This window comes from Salvelinus alpinus, chromosome 4 (genome assembly GCF_045679555.1).
Source record: "Salvelinus alpinus chromosome 4, SLU_Salpinus.1, whole genome shotgun sequence".
Lineage (NCBI taxonomy): Eukaryota > Metazoa > Chordata > Actinopteri > Salmoniformes > Salmonidae > Salvelinus > Salvelinus alpinus.
In genome coordinates this window covers 21,694,668-21,714,285 of record NC_092089.1, presented here as the reverse complement: position 1 = coordinate 21,714,285, position 19,618 = coordinate 21,694,668, and the positions used below count along the sequence as shown (strand labels likewise).

The 19,618-nt window shown below is 44.0% G+C and overlaps 1 protein-coding gene across 3 annotated transcripts in view; it reads right to left on the bottom strand.

The window, feature by feature from the left end:
- Window positions 1-4,244: 4,244 nt before the first annotated feature.
- The window catches only part of LOC139573030 (acetylcholinesterase collagenic tail peptide-like), a 33,698-nt gene continuing 18,324 nt past the window's right edge, over window positions 4,245-19,618 (bottom strand). For 2 of the 3 annotated variants that reach the window (XM_071396009.1, XM_071396007.1), the window contains 11 exons: window positions 12,318-12,389; window positions 11,779-11,841; window positions 11,654-11,680; window positions 11,391-11,471; window positions 11,028-11,108; window positions 9,225-9,321; window positions 7,998-8,134; window positions 7,744-7,863; window positions 7,472-7,613; window positions 7,095-7,197; window positions 4,245-6,952 (listed from right to left, as the gene is read on the bottom strand). In XM_071396009.1, the coding sequence (XP_071252110.1) occupies window positions 6,883-6,952; window positions 7,095-7,197; window positions 7,472-7,613; window positions 7,744-7,863; window positions 7,998-8,134; window positions 9,225-9,321; window positions 11,028-11,108; window positions 11,391-11,471; window positions 11,654-11,680; window positions 11,779-11,841; window positions 12,318-12,389 (993 nt within the window). In that variant the 3' untranslated portion in view covers window positions 4,245-6,882. The remainder of the gene's footprint in view (window positions 6,953-7,094; window positions 7,198-7,471; window positions 7,614-7,743; window positions 7,864-7,997; window positions 8,135-9,224; window positions 9,322-11,027; window positions 11,109-11,390; window positions 11,472-11,653; window positions 11,681-11,778; window positions 11,842-12,317; window positions 12,390-19,618) is intronic. The other variant, XM_071396008.1, reaches the window with a different exon arrangement.

Below are 19,618 nucleotides of genomic sequence, written 5' to 3'. Positions count from 1 at the left end.
GATATTAGTGGTTATTTTAGAAAATGATAAGTGATGTCAATGTCTTTCAGAGCAGTAGACTAGAGGACGCTTTGCCACTTCCTTTCGGAGTAAAGGAAATTATTCTGTGTCCTGTTCATCTCCTCAGTCAGTGTGACTTGTCTCCAACAATACCCATGTAACTGCTGATATTACAATGGTATGGCTCTCCAGCTGAAAATAAGCTCATGTGTAGCATGTGGTCAACGCAACTCCTTCCTCAAACTAACCTCTTACCCCTCTTCAGGGCTCCTCTGTCAAGGAAACATCATGGCTGACATTGGTTAATGAGAAATGTGTGCCATGTCAGTCTGTTTGACATTGGGTTGGAATCAGTGGAGGCTCCTCAGGAGGAAGGGGAGGACCATCCTCCTCAGTGAATTTCATAAATATAAACAGTGAAACATTAAAGTGAACCTTTTTAGATAAAACTATACTAAATATCACCAAATAGTCTATTAAAACACAGTTTTGCAATGAAGGTCGACAGTAGCCTTAACAGCACTCTGTAGGGTAGCACCATGGTGTCGCTGGAGGACAGCTAGCTTCCTCCTCTGGGTACATTGACTTCAATAGAAAACCTAGGAGGGTCGTGGTACTCACCCCTTCCATAAATTTACAGAAATTCCAGAGGACTTCCTTCAACCTATCGGAGCTCTTGCAGCATTAACTGACATGTTGTTGACCCAATCAAAGGATCAGAAAATTAATCTAGTACTGAAAGCATAAGCTACAGCTAGCTAGTTGTGCATAACATGTGGTGAGTCGTTGACTCAAAGAGAGAGACAGTAATTGAAGTTAAACAAAGGAAATTCTTTAAAAAATTAAACGAGAGAGAGAGAGCTATATCATTTTTTCCACTTTCACTTACTTCGCTAGCTAGTTTAGCCTACTCAAACACCTGGCTCAAACAGAGAGGGATGCTATGTTACCTAGCTAGCTATGGCTATCCAACACTGGAACTCTTCCAAGTCAAGGTAAGCTTTTGGTTTTATTAATTTATTGCCACTGGGGCCGCCAGTGTAACTGCTAAACTGCTTGCTGACTATACACTGTAGTGCATTATTGTAGCGGGTTTACTAAAGTGTTAGTTTTAGTAGCCATGTTGACTTGACGTGAGCTAATATGGTGACAACGATGTAGGCTGTGTGTAGCGGTTATGATTTGAAGGTTTGGCTTGGAATGTTTTTTTTTCGCCTGACAGCTGATGTGTTGTGCACTGAAGTCCACAAGTGAAGGGAAAAGGTGAGAGGAGGAGAGCGCATAGATGCGAGAAGGAATTAGCCAACGATCAAAGTCACACTGTGTGTGTATGGCTGCTATGGAAGTGAACTGTGTGTGTGCGGGTGTATTCATTCCGCCTACTCTGTTGAAAAACATTTCCCAAACAGAACGAAAAGGGGATAAACATATCTGAATTTCTCCAATAGAACTCTTGTTTGCAACTGTTGGACTAATGATTACACCCTAGATCAGCTAGATGCAGGCAAGAGTGTGCAAGGCGGTATTGAATGTGTCACTGTCTGTCACCTTGATTACTGAAATTTCTCTCGACCTACATTGTTAACTTTCCCTCAGGCTAGGTTGAGGCAACCTCATGATGGCTATAGGGAAAATGTGAGTAGCCTAAACCTATCAATGTTACATTGAGATAGGTGAACGGAATATGAATGGCAGTCATCCAATATGCTGTAATGGAAAGAAAAAAAATCGTCCCTCATCTTAAACAGCATCGACCGCCACTGGTTGGAATAAGGCCTGTGTGCGCGTGCGCGTGCAAGCATGCATTTTCAATGTGTGGCTGTGTCCCTGCCTGGCCCACAGCACCCTGCATGCCTGTCATTCCTCTCTATAGGTCAGGGATTTCCACTGGGACTGGGAGGACAGCTGGGTCCCTGCCTGCTTCCTGCCCCGAGGCCTCCCCAGCCCAGCGTCACCCCCCCACGCCCTCCTCCCCTTACAACCTTAACTCCACCCCAACATGCACTCAAATAACACATTTTCTCTTTTGTGAGGAAAAAATTATGTATTCACCTTACTTGTTGGATATGTAACAATTGTCCTGCTAATGCTGTGTTTTATGGTCTCCACTCTAGCACCCTGCAGCCAGTCTGGGTGTTGAGGACATGGGTTATACTAGAGATAGCTTGAAGCTGACAACTGACTTGTGTTGGTGATAAAAACCTAAAAGCTAGCATTCTATAGACAAGATGTGGTGTGTGTGACTCGAGATAGAGAGCCTGGAAGAATTAAGAATAATGCCTCATTGTCTCATCTTCCTGGCATCTGGGAAACTAAGTAAAAGACCATCCTGTGTAGATAACCAAAGTGGCTTATGGGAAGGTTAGAAGTGACTGACTAAGCAATCTTGGTATCAGCTATATAAAAACTGTGCATCGTCTGTAAAGGCTAGACTATCAGCCTAACAGTCAGTCAAGACTGGTGGGCTAACGGTCTCATTATTGCAATCATTAATCGATATTAAATAAAGATGATTGTTTGAAGAAATGACTAAGACCAAGTCTCTCTCAGTACTGAATTTCCACAACACTTTTCTCTGGGAACGAAAAGCCAGTGACTGTGTTCATTATTTCATGACCCGCCACCACTCCTGTCTCACTCAGGCATCCTGATGGATCAGAGGTCAAAGCCCCCCCCCCACCCAGGATAAACTGATGAAGGTCACCCAGACTGTCCGTCTCAAATTATATTTTAGAGTCACACAGAGCACAAAATGGCTTTAGGGAAAAATGTCTGTATTCTTTTGTCAACTTCAGAACTCTTCATTAAGATAATAGAATGGGCTGCATTTGCCGCTTCATTTCTAAAGGCATCTACAGAGACATCGGTACTCTGCCCACAAATCACATTGGTCTGGTTAGGGAACCCAGAGTGGTAGGACAAAGAAAAGCATAAGTAAGCTTTTACTTGGGCATCTCTGCAGGCAAATGAACCTTAATGAAATCATGGAGTGAAATATGACATGGTAATTGAGTTACGGAGAGGGGAGGGCAGAACTGCAGCCAACTCCTACCTACTCCTGTCCTGGATCCATGGCTCCCTGCCACGACCTGAGCCCTCAATCTTCTGCCTCAGGTGTGTGTGTGTGTGTGCGCACACACACACACACACACACACACACACACACACACACACACACACACACACACACACACACACACACACACACACACACACACACACACACACACACACACACACACACACACACACACACACACACACACACACACACACACACACACACACACACACACACACACACACACACACACACACACACACACACACACACACACACACACACACACACACACACACACACACACACACACACACACACACACACACACACACACACACACACACACACACACACACACACACACACACACACACACACACACACACACACACACACACACACACACACACACACACACACACACACACACACACACACACACACACACACACACACACACACACACACACACACACACACACACACACACACACACACACACACACACACACACACACACACACACACACACACACACACACACACACACACACACACACACACACACACACACACACACACACACACACACACACACACACACACCTCTCATTCTGAGAGATCATACAATATAATAGTACAAAATAGTCCCAGAATAATGTTACTGCTCGTGAGGTAGACCATCAGGCTGACTATAGAACACTAGGCCAAATCTGGGAGGGTTGATGACAATTCTAGCTGTGGTGTGTTCAATTCAAGACTCTGTCTCTCTGAGGATATTTATGCCCTGCCAATACATGAAATAGTACAGACAGACACAGCACTTTGTCAGCAGCTGCCTGCTGACAGCATCTTTTCTCTGCTTGATGCAGGTCCACTGCTGTGCAGTGTGTTCTCTTCCTTCCTGAGAGAACGTCAACAGAATTTCCTGAACTGTCAGTCTGCTCCCCACCACACACCAACCATCCAATCACTGTCAACGACCGAGGAGACTCCTCTACTCAGGGATGCTGACAAACCCCTGACTCCCAGCCCCATGTCAGACCAACCAGATGCCCTGACACTAACTAGAGAGTATTGACTCTGGTCAAAAATGTGTATGCAACCAATTTTTTACATTTGATTTGAGCATTTAATGTGAGTTCCTAGGCTGAGTAAATAGCTTGTAACAGTCAACAGCTTCCATTTTCTCATCTTTATTTTGTTCTCAATAATGCATGACTGTGTCAAACATGTCTGTGTCAAACATGTCTTAATTATGAAATCAGAGGAGTTCTGAAATCCTGATATGCGAGCGCATTCACCACCACCAAACATTGTGTAATGTTACCACATGCTACCAGTGTACCTACAGCATACAGTACACTCATATTAGCCAAACAAATGGATATTTAATGTGTTTATACACGGTGCAATGGATAATACAGTTATACCTGTCATATAAAAGTTGACATAATATTCAGTCATTACAGTTATACAGTTACATTAACAAGAACCATCAATATTTCTTTAAAAGCATATACCTTGTCGAGAGTTGACTAATATTTACTTACAGCATGTAGGCTTCATTCACAGCCTCCTTTGGCAAATGGGTTGCATTTTCAACTTGTAAGTTACAGTACCACTAACATGCAGATGTAACATTTAGAACAGTCTTGAAATTACATATTTTCATACATCCACTTTTACATGAGCAACAATATTTTCCTAAGTGTGGGTGAGGTTAAAGGTTGGCCTCCGTTGGCACGGCGACCTATAGCTTGTGGTAAAGAACAGCTTATCCTGAAATGTTCTCTTAAACTACTGAGGGAATACAGGAAGTAATGCAGACAACAACTATAGTGTTCAGTTCTCCACTGAGTGGTGCAGTAGTTCTGCTCCAGTTATTTAAGCAGGCAGACTGAAGGTATCAAGAGGAGTACTGCTATAAATACGAGACAGAAAGATGTCCAGAGCTTTCTAACTGATGCACCGTAGACTGTCATAAGGTTTCTCACCCTAACTATCGGAATTCACTTCCTACCAAATAGCAGCTAAAAACGCTTCCTGTTCTGCAATGAGGAAATGATTTAAGAACATGTAGTAGTAGCAGTCATAATAACAGTTTGCCAGCCTTCACGTGTCATATCTCCCTGCAGACAGTAGTTCACTGGTCCTCCTCTTTACCTAGAGGACTGATGGCATGAGTCATCAACGTGTACAGTAAGCACTTCTGAGTGAGGAGAGGGATAGTGTAACAGTCAGTGTGCAGCACAGACTGGGTGGTCTCATCTGTGTTCTACAGTGGATATGAGGGAGGATTTCTCTGAAAACCGCAAGCTACATTTTGTTAGTGGTTCCTGAGTTAAACCGTGGAAATGTCAATCTAAACTAAAGCAAAGCTGACCTTCTCCACAATGTCCAGATTCTGAACGGCCCTCTTCAACTACAGTACAGTGCCATCAAAAGCTAATAGAGCTCACGGGCCTGGCTGTCCAAATGGCACACTATCCCCTATATAGTGCACTACTTTTAACCAGGGCCCATTGGACTCTAGTCAAAAGTAGTGCACTACATAGGGAATGGGGTGTCATTTGGGACAAGTCTGCTGTTCAGTTCTACCAGAAGGTGAGGGTTCCCGGTCTATCAGCTTGGCTGCTATTTCCACAGGCAGCCATCTTGGCTAAATGCTACTACTGTACAGTACATAGCTTTACTGTTCTTCTGAAGAGGATCTGACCAAGGCTTAAGATCTGCCTCTTCAGTACAGACTGACCAAGGCTTAAGATCTCCCAAATTCAGTACAGACTGACCAAGGCTTAAGATCTGACAAATTCAGTACAGACTGACCAAGGCTTAAGATCTGCCAAATTCAGTACAGACTGACCAAGGCTTAAGATCTGCCTCTTCAGTACAGACTGACCAAGGCTTAAGATCTGCCTCTTCAGTACAGACTGACCAAGGCTTAAGATCTGCCTCTTCAGTACAGACTGACCAAGGCTTAAGATCTGCCTCTTCAGTACAGACTGACCAAGGCTTAAGATCTGCCTCTTCAGTAGACTGACCAAGGCTCTCAGAATCCTCCTGAATACTGTATTATTATAACATGCCCCTCCTGTCCTGATTAGTAAAATTATGACATACAATATACTCCCTACGTACAATTGGAGACGTATACCTACTATATATACACAGTACGAAGCTCATGACAACGATAGTAAGTATTGTGATTGGTTAAATGCCCAGGTAGTGACATCTGTGGCCATGGTCACACAGCAATTTCAGCCTCATGCAACTGCTACAGTACATGACGTCATTGACGTTGCAGTAAAATACACAGCACCCTGCTTCTGATTGTTCAGACCTGGTTCTCTTTTCTTTAACAGTGCTACGTCGAGGTAAATATGGCTTCCGGCTCCACCCACGAGTCCCTCACTTTCTCAGAGCTTTCCCATTGGCTGTCTCTCACTTCCTGGCTGTCTCTCATTTGACCGCCTCTCATTCAGCGGCTGGTCCTATCAGGTGGGCAGAACCTCTTCAGTCTTGGGTTGAGTTTTATTTAAGACAAAGTGAAATTGTCCAGTGCGAATGGATGAGGGGGCGTTTTACTGGCCCCGGCCCCCCTCCTCGGGAGCGACATGGCTTCAGCAGCGATACAACAGAGTTAGTGTGTGTAGTTTTAGTTATTTTGTCAGGTTTAGTCCAGTTTGTCAACACTTCCTTTTTGAGTCTCTTGTTTGCAGTGTTGTTGTTGATCTTTGTTTTGCATTACCGTCATCCTGTTCAGTACCAAAGCAAACAAGACAAGAAGCATCCCACTGCTGTGTCCAGGTTCCTCCTCATGTAAAATACTTGCAGTTTGTAGAGTCAATGACACAGTACGGAGTGCATCTGAGACGACCATAAGACCTGGGAATCAAGGAGAATTAGAACCCTCTGTCAACTAATCATGACAAAAGCAGACAGTTACTGCTTCATAGGGAACACAAAGTTACATACAGTAAGATATGGAAAGCAGACAAGAATGGATCAAGCCAGTCAGACTACTAACCCTGGGAGATATGAGTTGCATGTCTGATAGCCAAAGTCCTTTCCATCACATTCCTCGGCACCGTCATAGCGATAACCATCTCCACAGTAAGCATGTTTACACTCTGAGGAGGAAGAGATGGAGAGAGAAACAAAGGGAGAGAAAAACAGAGACACACGTAGAGAGACAGACACAGAGAGACAGATAGAGATCAATAGCCATCCAAACCAGACCGGTGCTTCTGTATGTCATCAATAGCATTATCATTTAACAAGTTCATTTATACAAATCAACTTCCCATGCGGTAATCCAACCGACAACACCAGGATTCAACAAACGGAACCATCAGCAGAACCAAATCACGAATCTGGTTCATCCACTCTGATAACGTGACTTACTGACGCAGCCGTCGGTGACAATCCTATTCCCGTCGTCACATTCCTCCCCGTTGGGAATCTGAACGATCCCGTCGCCACAGTAACCCTCCTGTTCCGGAGCATTCTCCGTAGACTGGAAAGGCGTCAGCTGGAAGAAAGAAGTCTTTTACAGAGATTAGAAACTAAAACTAAGAAAATGAAATAAAACTGTAACTTAAAGATGAACCTTGCCAGGCAATACTGTAAGCACTTAGACATATCCCGTCTAGAAGATAGTGTATCAAGTGAGGTACCTGAATGGGCAGCCATCCGTTGGTGTCTTTGAAGTAAAGCGATCTCTGGTCTTTCCGGAAGGCTAGGGCATTGTCCGTATGAAGATGATCTAGTTCTTCTTGATTGTTTACCACAAATATCTGTACGAGAAACAACAAAAGACACATTCTGGGTGAGACACAAAGACTAATTCGGCCTATTAAGTGCCTTAGCTGAGGCAAGTTTCTGATTGGCAGTAAATGTTGATCATGTGTTACTTGTGTTGCGTGCTCACCGCTGGCACTTTGGCGTAGTCGCTCCTGGAACTATGTTCATCAAACTGTGGACTCTTGACACTAATGGAGTTACAGCTGCAAGGTCCAGGAAGACCTGGTAGCCCCCTCTCACCTTTCGTTCCAACCACGTAGATTCCTGAACAAGAAATAAACATTTAGATCATATATTATCAATGCAGGCATATGTACAAAAAGTGATGTACACATGACACCATCTCTATATCACAGAGAACCACATTCAGAGACAGCCATGAGCGAGGTCACAGGGACTATATGTTATAAATACCTCAATTGAATTGCACTATCCTGGCCCCCTCGTCTATCTATCAAGTTGGTAAAGCAATCAACTTCATTTGCTCAGACACCTGAACAAGACACCGGCTGTAACAGTTTAACTACATGGTGACATAATGTTTGTAAATATGTAAGGAGCTTCTTGGCCCACTATGAATTCGTTTTAAGGACATGATGTCATGGCTTTAGCATCCGTCCCATCCCAGTCACCCCCGCCACCCCCCTCATGGTATCTGTTTCACCTCAGGGGGGGGGGGGGTGATCAGGTTCCTCTGAACCTAAATAAGCTCTCTGGTGTTACCTCCTGCTGTGTTTTAATGTCTGCTTCCTTTCACTGATGCTGACACGGGAGGCTGCCTGCCTGAAGCTTCTCACACCCATCCCTGAAGCTTCTCAGACCCATACCTGAAGCTTCTCACACCCATCCCTGAAGCTTCTCACACCCATCCCTGAAGCTTCTCAGACCCATCCCTGAAGCTTCTCACACCCATCCCTGGAGCTTCTCACACCCATCCCTGGAGCTTCTCACACCCATCCCTGAAGCTTCTCAGACCCATACCTGAAGCTTCTCACACCCATCCCTGAAGCTTCTCACACTGACAGGACCCCATATTAAACCTCAAAATGTACTTTCCAGTGAGATTCTCCATTGGGCCTTTCTTTTAATTACAGGACAAGGTTTAATAATCTAGGTCTGAGAAACTAGCCTTCAGAGTCCAGAAAATGGGCAGAGCCTCCAACAAAGAACAAACCAATAACTCTAAATCTGACTCGATGTTCTTCCCTAGAATTCATCCAGCTACACACTCAGCCTGCATATACACAGACTGGCAACAGATTAGCATGTTATCCCAGCCACACTCCCTAGCCCTACAGCGGTCTCTAAAGAAGCGAAGCTCAGATGGGAGAGCCGATGGAGGTGGAGTCCTTACCTGAGGCTGGGAGACCTGGGGGACCAGGGTGGCCTGGGGGCCCCTGAGAACCTGCTGGACCTAGAGGGCCGATAATCCCATTGTCGCCCTTCCCTCCCTGATTAATCAGACAAGATAAACACCACATGTAAAAACATCAACAGACAAACATATGGTAAACCTTCAGTGGTCAAAACATGTCACCACATCATAGTGATTTGAAAGAGGGCGGCAAGTAGCATAGTGGTTAGAGCGTTGGACTAGTAATCGAAAGGTTGCTAGATCAAATCCCCGAGCTGACAAGGTAAAAGTCTGTCGTTCTGCCCCTGAACAAGGCAGTTAACCCACTGTTTCTAGGCCGTCATTGAAAATAAGAATTTGTTCTTAACTGACTTGCCTAGTTAAATAAAGGTTAAAAAAAGATCGGAATAACTTTTTTAATCACAGCTTCTAACAGCATATGATATTATATCATTAAGATCCAAGTAAGATCCTAATACAGTATCTCTCTCCTGTTTAATACAGCATCTCTCTCACCTGTTTAATACAGCATCTCTCTCACCTGTTTAATACAGCATCTCTCACCTGTTTAATACAGCATCTCTCACCTGTTTAATACAGCATCTCTCACCTGTTTAATACAGCATCTCTCACCTGTTTAATACAGCATCTCTCTCACCTGTTTAATACAGCTTCTAACAGCATATGATATTATATCATTAAGATCCAAGTAAGATCCTAATACAGTATCTCTCTCACCTGTTTAATACAGCATCTCTCTCACCTGTTTAATACAGCATCTCTCTCACCTGTTTAATACAGCATCTCTCACCTGTTTAATACAGCATCTCTCACCTGTTTAATACAGCGTATCTCACACCTGTTTAATACAGTATCTCGCTCACCTGTTTAATAATCAAGTATATCTCTCACCTGTTTAATACAGCATCTCTCTCACCTGTTTACTAATCAAGTATATCTCTCACCTGTTTAATACAGCATATCTCTCACCTGTTTAATACAGCATCTCTCTCACCTGTTTAATACAGCATCTCTCTCACCTGTTTACTAATCAAGTATATCTCTCACCTGTTTAATACAGCATCTCTCACCTGTTTAATACAGCATCTCTCTCACCTGTTTAATACAGCATCTCTCACCTGTTTAATACAGCTTCTAACAGCATATGATATTATATCATTAAGATCCAAGTAAGATCCTAATACAGTATCTCTCTCACCTGTTTAATACAGTATCTCTCTCACCTGTTTACTAATCAAGTATATCTCTCACCTGTGTACTAATCAAATATATCTCTCACCTGTTCACTAATCAAATATATCTCTCACCTGTTTACTAATCAAGTATATCTCTCACCTGTTTACTAATCAAGTATATCTCTCACCTGTTTACTAATCAAGTATATCTCTCACCTGTTCACTAATCAAATATATCTCTCACCTGTTTACTAATCAAGTATATCTCTCACCTGTTCACTAATCAAATATATCTCTCACCTGTTTACTAATCAAGTATATCTCTCACCTGTTTACTAATCAAGTATATCTCTCACCTGTTTACTAATCAAGTATATCTCTCACCTGTTCACTAATCAAATATATCTCTCACCTGTTTACTAATCAAGTATATCTCTCACCTGTTCACTAATCAAATATATCTCTCACCTGTTTACTAATCAAGTATATCTCTCACCTGTTTACTAATCAAGTATATCTCTCACCTGTTTACTAATAAGTGTATTTCTCACCTGTTTAATAATAAAGTATATCTCTCACCTGTTTAATAATAAGATATATCTCTCACCTGTTTGCCTCTCTTCCCTGGTCTGCCCGTCGGTCCTCTATTCCCTGAGATTCCAGGTTCTCCCTTTGGACCCATTTCACCCTGAGGACATAAACCACAGCACTCCATCAACAACATATGCCGGTACGTCATATAAATAACTGTGGTCCAATTTAGAATTGTGTTCTTGAGTTATTATGGAGAGCCAATTGATTCTGGTTTTATCCTGTTGTTCAATGAACCTCCACTACACGTCACCCTACAATGACCTCCTCCTGCTCCTCCTCCTCCTTCTCCCCTTCCTCCAGCTCCTCCACATCAACCCCAGCAGCTGATAAACATCAGATACTGTCTAGATCAAGAGATTACAGATGTATGTCTCACTTTCTGTCCAAGCATTCCAGGGAAGCCCATTGTGCCCTTGTCTCCCTTCATCCCGCTCTCACTACGGTCACCACGGGAACCCTGATGAGACAGACAGGAGACAAAACAACTGTAAACAAAACATCCATAAACAGGAGACCTGATCAGGCAGATACACTGAAAACACACACATGTTGTTGAACCAACCCAGAGGAACTAAAATATGGTTTGTAATGTAATAGAATAAAAGAAAGCAGTCAAAAACATTTGAAGTAATCACCCACCTTTTCTCCTTTGTATCCAGGTAAACCCTAGGAAGGAAAATCAGAAGTCTGAAGTATAGAAATTATGAATAACATTATGGTTGAAATCAGACAATTTTCTCGGTGAAAGATGAAGGGTCACAGACCTTAGGTCCAAGAGGTCCTCTTGCTCCAGGTATTCCCATCAATCCACCATCTCCCTTCTCCCCCTGCCAGACACACACACACACGGCTCTGACAACACAGTCTTCATCTACCTTGACAAATAATATCATACAGACGTGGTATCTTAATTTGATCACTCTGTTGTCACAGAGAATTTTCCTGCACCGTAGGAAATTCAAATGAGCCTCATGATTGACATAAATTCACTGAAAACCCACAGTTCTCTTTCTCCTACTCGATCTCACTCCTAATATATAGCCTGCTGTAGCCTATCAAAACTACAGTTCTTTCTCATTAGAAATGATCACTTTAAAAAAATTATCAAATCCTCCTGCTGCAAGATTATTTTACTCCTGCGACGAAACTGGTCAAATTAAGATCTAACACCTGTAGGTACAGGAACACACATACCATCTTATCTTATTGCATAATTTGTGTTCTATAATTTTTTCCCACCATACTATGGTACGGTATAATAATCATATTGACATATGGGCACCATGAAATAGGACTTACTCACCTTGGGCCCATTTGGTCCTGGCCACCCGGCTGGTCCCTGGCGCCCCGTGAGACCTGGAGGACCCGTCCGACCCTAATGGGCCACAACAGCATTTCTTTAGCACAGGGTTCCCAAATTGTTTTTTGTGTGGGGGACCCCTTTTGTGATAGCAAATTCATCAGGGAACACCTCATAATATCAGAACACAAGTCCTACTTCAGAGTGGACTATAAATAGCATACAAGCAGTTTTACTATGACTTCAGGTCTTGGGCCCCGGGAAATACATCTTTAAAGGCCCCCCTCTTAGCATGAGAGAAGAAAAGCTCATTACTTGTAATTCTACACATGTTTCCTTTGTGCATAGAGGCCCTTTTGCCACTTTAAAGCTAACTTCTTGCAATTCTAGCACCAGTGTAAATTTCGGCAACAATAACTATGATAAAAAATACTTGACGACTTATTTTTCCTGACTAAAGCTATGATAACGAGACGCCCTGGGAAAAAAACGATAACTGTAACAAATTAGTTTTCATTTTAGTTGACAAAAATGTGACCAGATGAGAATTCCACATGAGACTAATGATTATTTAATTTGACATGAAGCTCCTTTTCATCTGTTTTGTCCAATCAGAAGAATGCAGAATATTTCATGCAACCCTCTCATTGGCAGAGTTGACATCTTTCAGTTGTGCGATCTGATTGAGCTGATCTGTCCGTCTCTCCCACAAAGCTCCCAGGTGGTCTCTTCAGTCCATCTTTTGAACTGATGTGAAGCCAGGACACTTCACTTGTAACTAACCTTAACTAGAAACAATCATGTTTATTCTCTCTCTTACTTTCATGTAGGATATTTTTACTTTGATATCATCAGCTCTATTTTCCTAAAACAATAATATTTCTGGAAAGCAAAAATTCTCCCCTTCAATGAAACAATTGTTATTTACCCCTTCAAAAGTCATGATGGGGAGAAAATCAGAGCTGTACATTTTTTTTTACCTGTAGCCAAGCCTTTATGGTTAATTATGGTTGGCTTTGGTTACAATCTGCCACAATATCAATGTGGCCAGCTAAATTATACGAGGGGATAGTAGGCCTAGTTGGACAAGGCTACCTGAATGTAATCTACACCTCGATTAGGTTGATATACACTGAGTGTACGATACATTAGGAACACCTTCCTAATATTGAGTTGCACCCCCCCCCCCCTTTTGCCCTCAGAACAGCCTCAATTCGTCAGGGCATGGAGTCTACAAGGTGTCGAAAGCGTTCCACAGGGATGCTGGCCCATGTTGACTCCACAGGGATGCTGGCCCATGTTGACTCCACAGGGATGCTGGCCCATGTTGACTCCACAGGGATGCTGGCCCATGTTGACTCCAATACTTCCCACTGTTGTGTCAAGTTGCTGGATGTCCTTTGGGGGAGTGGACCATTCTTGAAACACACAGGAAACTGTTGAGCGTGAAAAAGCCAGTTGTATTGCAGTTCTTGACACAAACTGGTGCGCCTGGCACCTACTACAATACCCCATTCAAAGGCACTTAAATCTTTTGTCTTGCCCATTCACCCTCTGTATGGAACACATACACAATCCATGTCCCAATTGTCTCAAGGCTTAAAAATCCTTCTTTAACCTGTTTCCTCCCCTTCATCTACACTGATTGAAGTGGATTTAACAAATTACATCAATAAGGGTTCATCACCTGGTCAGTCTATGTTATGGAAAGAACATTCTTCAAACAAAAGCATGGTATTCTTTCACTGTAATAGCAACTGTAAATTGGACAGTGCAGTTAGATTAACAAGAATTTCAAGTTTTCTGCCAATATCAGATATGTCTATGTCCTGGGAAATGTTCTTCTTACTTACAACCTCATGCTAATCGCATTAGCCCACGTTAGCTCACCCTTCCCGAGGGGGACCCACCAATCCTGTAGAGGTTATGGAAAGAGCATAATGTTTTTCTGTAATGTTTTGTCCACTCAGTGTAAATTCTTATTATGTTGTTTGAGTGTCATTTCTGTATAGCCTAGACTTTCTCATTCAGAACCTCTGACAAGAGGAATGGATGTGGCTTGGTGAACATGACCACATGAGCAGCTGCCTCTCACCGATGTGACAGCTCTAACAGAGTTACACCTCTGACACTGCCAAAACATCAGCTATGCGGGTGTCGGCTATCACCTGATCTGATTAACTCTAGGTCTAAGACTAAAACTAAAACAGGTGACCAAATTAGTTCTACCCATTTTGCCATGGACACAGAGAAAATGTTGCAGTTTTAGGCTTAAATTACAGTACCATTATGTTCAAAACAACATTTTGGGGAATACAAGAAGAATTTAGTTAAACAAATGTATAATTGATGGAGAACTGTGGATACCTACAGTGGGGAGAACAAGTATTTGATACACTGCCGACTTTGCAGGTTTTCCTACTTACAAAGCATGTAGAGGTCTGTAATTTTTTATCATAGGTACACTTCAACTGTGAGAGACGGAATCTAAAACAAAAATCCAGAAAATCACATTGTATGATTTTTAAGTAATTAATTTGCATTTTGCTGCATGACATAAGTATTTGATAACCTACCAACCAGTAAGAATTCCGGCTCTCACAGACCTGTTAGTTTTTCTTTAAGAAGCCCTCCTGTTCTCCACTCATTACCTGTATTAACTGCACCTGTTTGAACTCGTTACCTGTATAAAATACACCTGTCCACACACTCAATCAAACAGACTCCAACCTCTCCACAATGGCCAAGACCAGAGAGCTGTGTAAGGACATCAGGGATACAATTGTAGACCTGCACAAGGCTGGGATGGGCTAAAGGACAATAGGCAAGCAGCTTGGTGAGAAGGCAACAACTGTTGGCGCAATTATTAGAAAATGGAAGAAGTTCAAGATGACGGTCAATCACCCTCGGTCTGGGGCTCCATGCAAGATCTCACCTCGTGGGGCATCAATGATCATGAGGAAGGTGAGGGATCAGCCCAGAACTACACGGCAGGACCTGGTCAATGACCTGAAGAGAGCTGGGACCACAGTCTCAAAGAAAACCATTAGTAACACACTACGCCGTCATGGATTAAAATCCTGCAGCGCACGCAAGGTCCCCCTGCTCAAGCCAGCGCATGTCCAGGCCCGTCTGAAGTTTGCCAATGACCATCTGGATGATCCAGAGGAGGAATGGGAGAAGGTCATGTTCTGGTCTGATGAGACAAAAATAGAGCTTTTTGGTCTAAACTCCACTCGCCGTGTTTGGAGGAAGAAGAAGGATGAGTACAACCCCAAGAACACCATCACAACCGTGAAGCACGGAGGTGGAAACATCATTCTTTGGGGATGCTTTTCTGCAAAGGGGACAGGACGACTGCACCGTATTGAGGGGAGGATGGATGGGGCCATGTATCGCGAGATCTTGGCCAACAACCTCCTTCCCTCAGTAAGAGCATTGAAGATGGGTCGTGGCTGGGTCTTCCAGCATGACAACGACCCGAAACACACAGCCAGGGCAACTAAGGAGTGGCTCCGTAAGAAGCATCTCAAGGTCCTGGAATGGCCTAGCCAGTCTCCAGACCTGAACCCAATAGAAAATCTTTGGAGGGAGCTGAAAGTCCGTATTGCCCAGCGACAGCCCCGAAACCTGAAGGATCTGGAGAAGGTCTGTATGGAGGAGTGGGCCAAAATCCCTGCTGCAGTGTGTGCAAACCTGGTCAAGAACTACAGGAAACGTATGATCTCTGTAATTGCAAACAAAGGTTTCTGTACCAAATATTAAGTTCTGCTTTTCTGATGTATCAAATACTTATGTCATACAATAAAATTCAAATTAATTACTTAAAAATCATACAATGTGATTTTCAGGATTTTTTTAGATTCCGTCTCTCACCTCTACATGCTTTGTAAGTAGGAAAACCTGCAAAATCGTCAGTGTATCAAATACTTGTTCTCCCCACTATATATACCCATGAACTTCCCAGTCCCAGGCTCTGAGTCTAAGGTTTAACAGAAATTGTGGTTGAATAATACATTGTATTGTATTGCACCCTCTAGTCTAAGCACTTTTCACAGATCCCTTCTGCAAAATGTGTTTAATCGGTTGTTGCCAGCAATATTAATTGAAAAACATTTTATTAAATTAATGTATTATTATTGTTAAAAAAATAAGAATCAGACTCCCTGCAGTACCTCCACTTTGGGAATGCCTGATTTAGCAGACTCCCTGCAGTACCTCCACTTTGGGAATGCCTGATTTAGCAGACTCCCTGCAGTACCTCCACTTTGGGAATGTCTGATTTAGCAGACTCCCTGCAGTACCTCCACTTTGGGAATGTCTGATTTAGCAGACTCCCTGCAGTACCTCCACTTTGGGAATGCCTGATTTAGCAGACTCCCAGCAGTACCTCCACTTTGGGAATGTCTGATTTAGCAGACTCCCTGCAGTACCTCCACTTTGGGAATGCCTGATTTAGCAGACTCCCTGCAGTACCTCCACTTTGGGAATGTCTGATTTAGCAGACTCCCTGCAGTACCTCCACTTTGGGAATGCCTGATTTAGCAGACTCCCAGCAGTACCTCCACTTTGGGAATGTCTGATTTAGCAGACTCCCTGCAGTACCTCCACTTTGGGAATGCCTGATTTAGCAGACTCTTTACAGTTATCACAGTACCACAGGAGGTTGGTGGCACCTGAATTGGGGAGGACGGCCTCGTGGTAATTGTTGGAGCGGACTTTGTGGAATGGTATCAAATACATCAAACACATGGTTTCCATGGTTTCCAGGTGTTTGATGCCATTCCATTTGTGCCGTTCCGGACGTTATTATGAGCCGTCCTCCCCTCTGCAGCCTCGTGTGTACGGTACATAGGGTGTGTGTACGGTACATAGGGTGTGTACGGTACATAGGGTGTGTACGGTACATAGGGTGTGTGTACGGTACATAGGGTGTGTGTACGGTACATAGGGTGTGTGTACGGTACATAGGGTGTGTGTACGGTACATAGGGTGTGTGTACGGTACATAGGGTGTGTGTACGGTACATAGGGTGTGTGTACGGTACATAGGGGGTGTGTACGGTACATAGGGGGTGTGTACGGTACATAGGGGGTGTGTACGGTACATAGGGGGTGTGTACGGTACATAGGGTGTGTGTACGGTACATAGGGGGTGTGTACGGTACATAGGGTGTGTGTACGGTACATAGGGGGTGTGTACGGTACATAGGGTGTGTACGGTACATAGGGGGTGTGTACGGTACATAGGGTGTGTGTACGGTACATAGGGTGTGTGTACGGTACATAGGGTGTGTGTACGGTACATAGGGTGTGTGTACGGTACATAGGGGGTGTGTACGGTACATAGGGGGTGTGTACGGTACATAGGGGGTGTGTACGGTACATAGGGGGTGTGTACGGTACATAGGGGGTGTGTACGGTACATAGGGTGTGTGTACGGTACATAGGGGGTGTGTACGGTACATAGGGGGTGTGTACGGTACATAGGGGGTGTGTACGGTACATAGGGTGTGTGTACGGTACATAGGGGGTGTGTACGGTACATAGGGTGTGTGTACGGTACATAGGGGGTGTGTACGGTACATAGGGTGTGTGTACGGTACATAGGGTGTGTACGGTACATAGGGGGTGTGTACGGTACATAGGGTGTGTGTACGGTACATAGGGTGTGTGTACGGTACATAGGGTGTGTGTACGGTACATAGGGTGTGTGTACGGTACATAGGGTGTGTGTACGGTACATAGGGTGTGTGTACGGTACATAGGGGGTGTGTACGGTACATAGGGGGTGTGTACGGTACATAGGGGGTGTGTACGGTACATAGGGTGTGTGTACGGTACATAGGGTGTGTGTACGGTACATAGGGTGTGTGTACGGTACATAGGGTGTGTGTACGGTACATAGGGTGTGTGTACGGTACATAGGGTGTGTGTACGGTACATAGGGTGTGTGTACGGTACATAGGGTGTGTGTACGGTACATAGGGTGTGTGTACGGTACATAGGGGGTGTGTACGGTACATAGGGGGTGTGTACGGTACATAGGGTGTGTGTACGGTACATAGGGTGTGTGTACGGTACATAGGGTGTGTGTGGGAATAGCTGAGCCATATCAGAACCGTTAGAACACTACTTTAACCAGACCACAAGTTCTGAACTGACTAGAAAACACAGGGCATGAAGACGGCCATATAGAAACAACGACCAGCTGACCTAGCATCATTTAAAAAAGCATTATTGAATGAATCAGCAGCTATCCATGTAAGCTGTGTAGTGTACAGTATAATATTTCCATGTGTAATATCATAGAAGTAACATACAGCAGGAGTTACAAACATGGCTGTTCTGAATAGTTACAGAGAATTCCATAAGCCGGTCGGGATGTTGACATGACAACCTGTGTTCTGTTTTTACCCTGGTCCGCCATGTGGAGAGAGAGAAGGACTTTAACAAGGTCTGTCACTCTGTCCTCTTTAATTAAATGATAGGCCGTATATATAGAACAGGACGGCCCTCTGCTTGTGGGAAATAAAATGATTTATGGTCTGGCTCGAGCACTAAGCTAAATTGCACTGCAATGCTGCTGCTGTACACAGCCAGCCCTGCAGCTCAGACAGAGCAGGGCAGTGACTGATGGGCCCTGGTCAAAAGTAGTGAACTATAAAGGGAATAGGGTGCCATTTGGGACGCAGAGTGAAGCTCTCCCAACGGAACTGTTTTAATACAGAACTGCAGCCACCAATTGATTAGGACCACACTTCTCTTCTGACAGGTCTCACTCCTCCCCTGTCCCTCCGACAATCATCTATTTTCTATGCTATACATCTCTATGTGAAGGTGCTGTAACGCTGCACCCTCCTGAACAGGGCCCAGTGAAGCTGGATAGGTTTCAGGAACTAACAGGGTGACTATAAGTTCCTCATCTGTTGGGGATGGGGTGGGAGGTTCATCCACTCTCCTCTCCAACTCAGCAGAATGATTCTATCCATCTTCTACCTCAGCGGCTCTCTCTGTATCCTAGCTGTCCTGGCATCGTGTCCAGGTTGTGCTGCTTGTCTTTCTTTCTCTGTATCCTAGCTGTCCTGGCATCGTGTCCAGGTTGTGCTGCTTGTCTTTCTCTCTCTGTGTCCTAGCTGTCCTCGCATCGTGTCCAGGTTGTGCTGCTTGTCTTTCTCTCTCTGTATCCTAGCTGTCCTGGCATCGTGTCCAGGTTGTGCTGCTTGTCTTTCTCTCTCTGTGTCCTAGCTGTCCTGGCATCGTGTCCAGGTTGTGCTGCTTGTCTTGCTCTCTCTGTATCCTAGC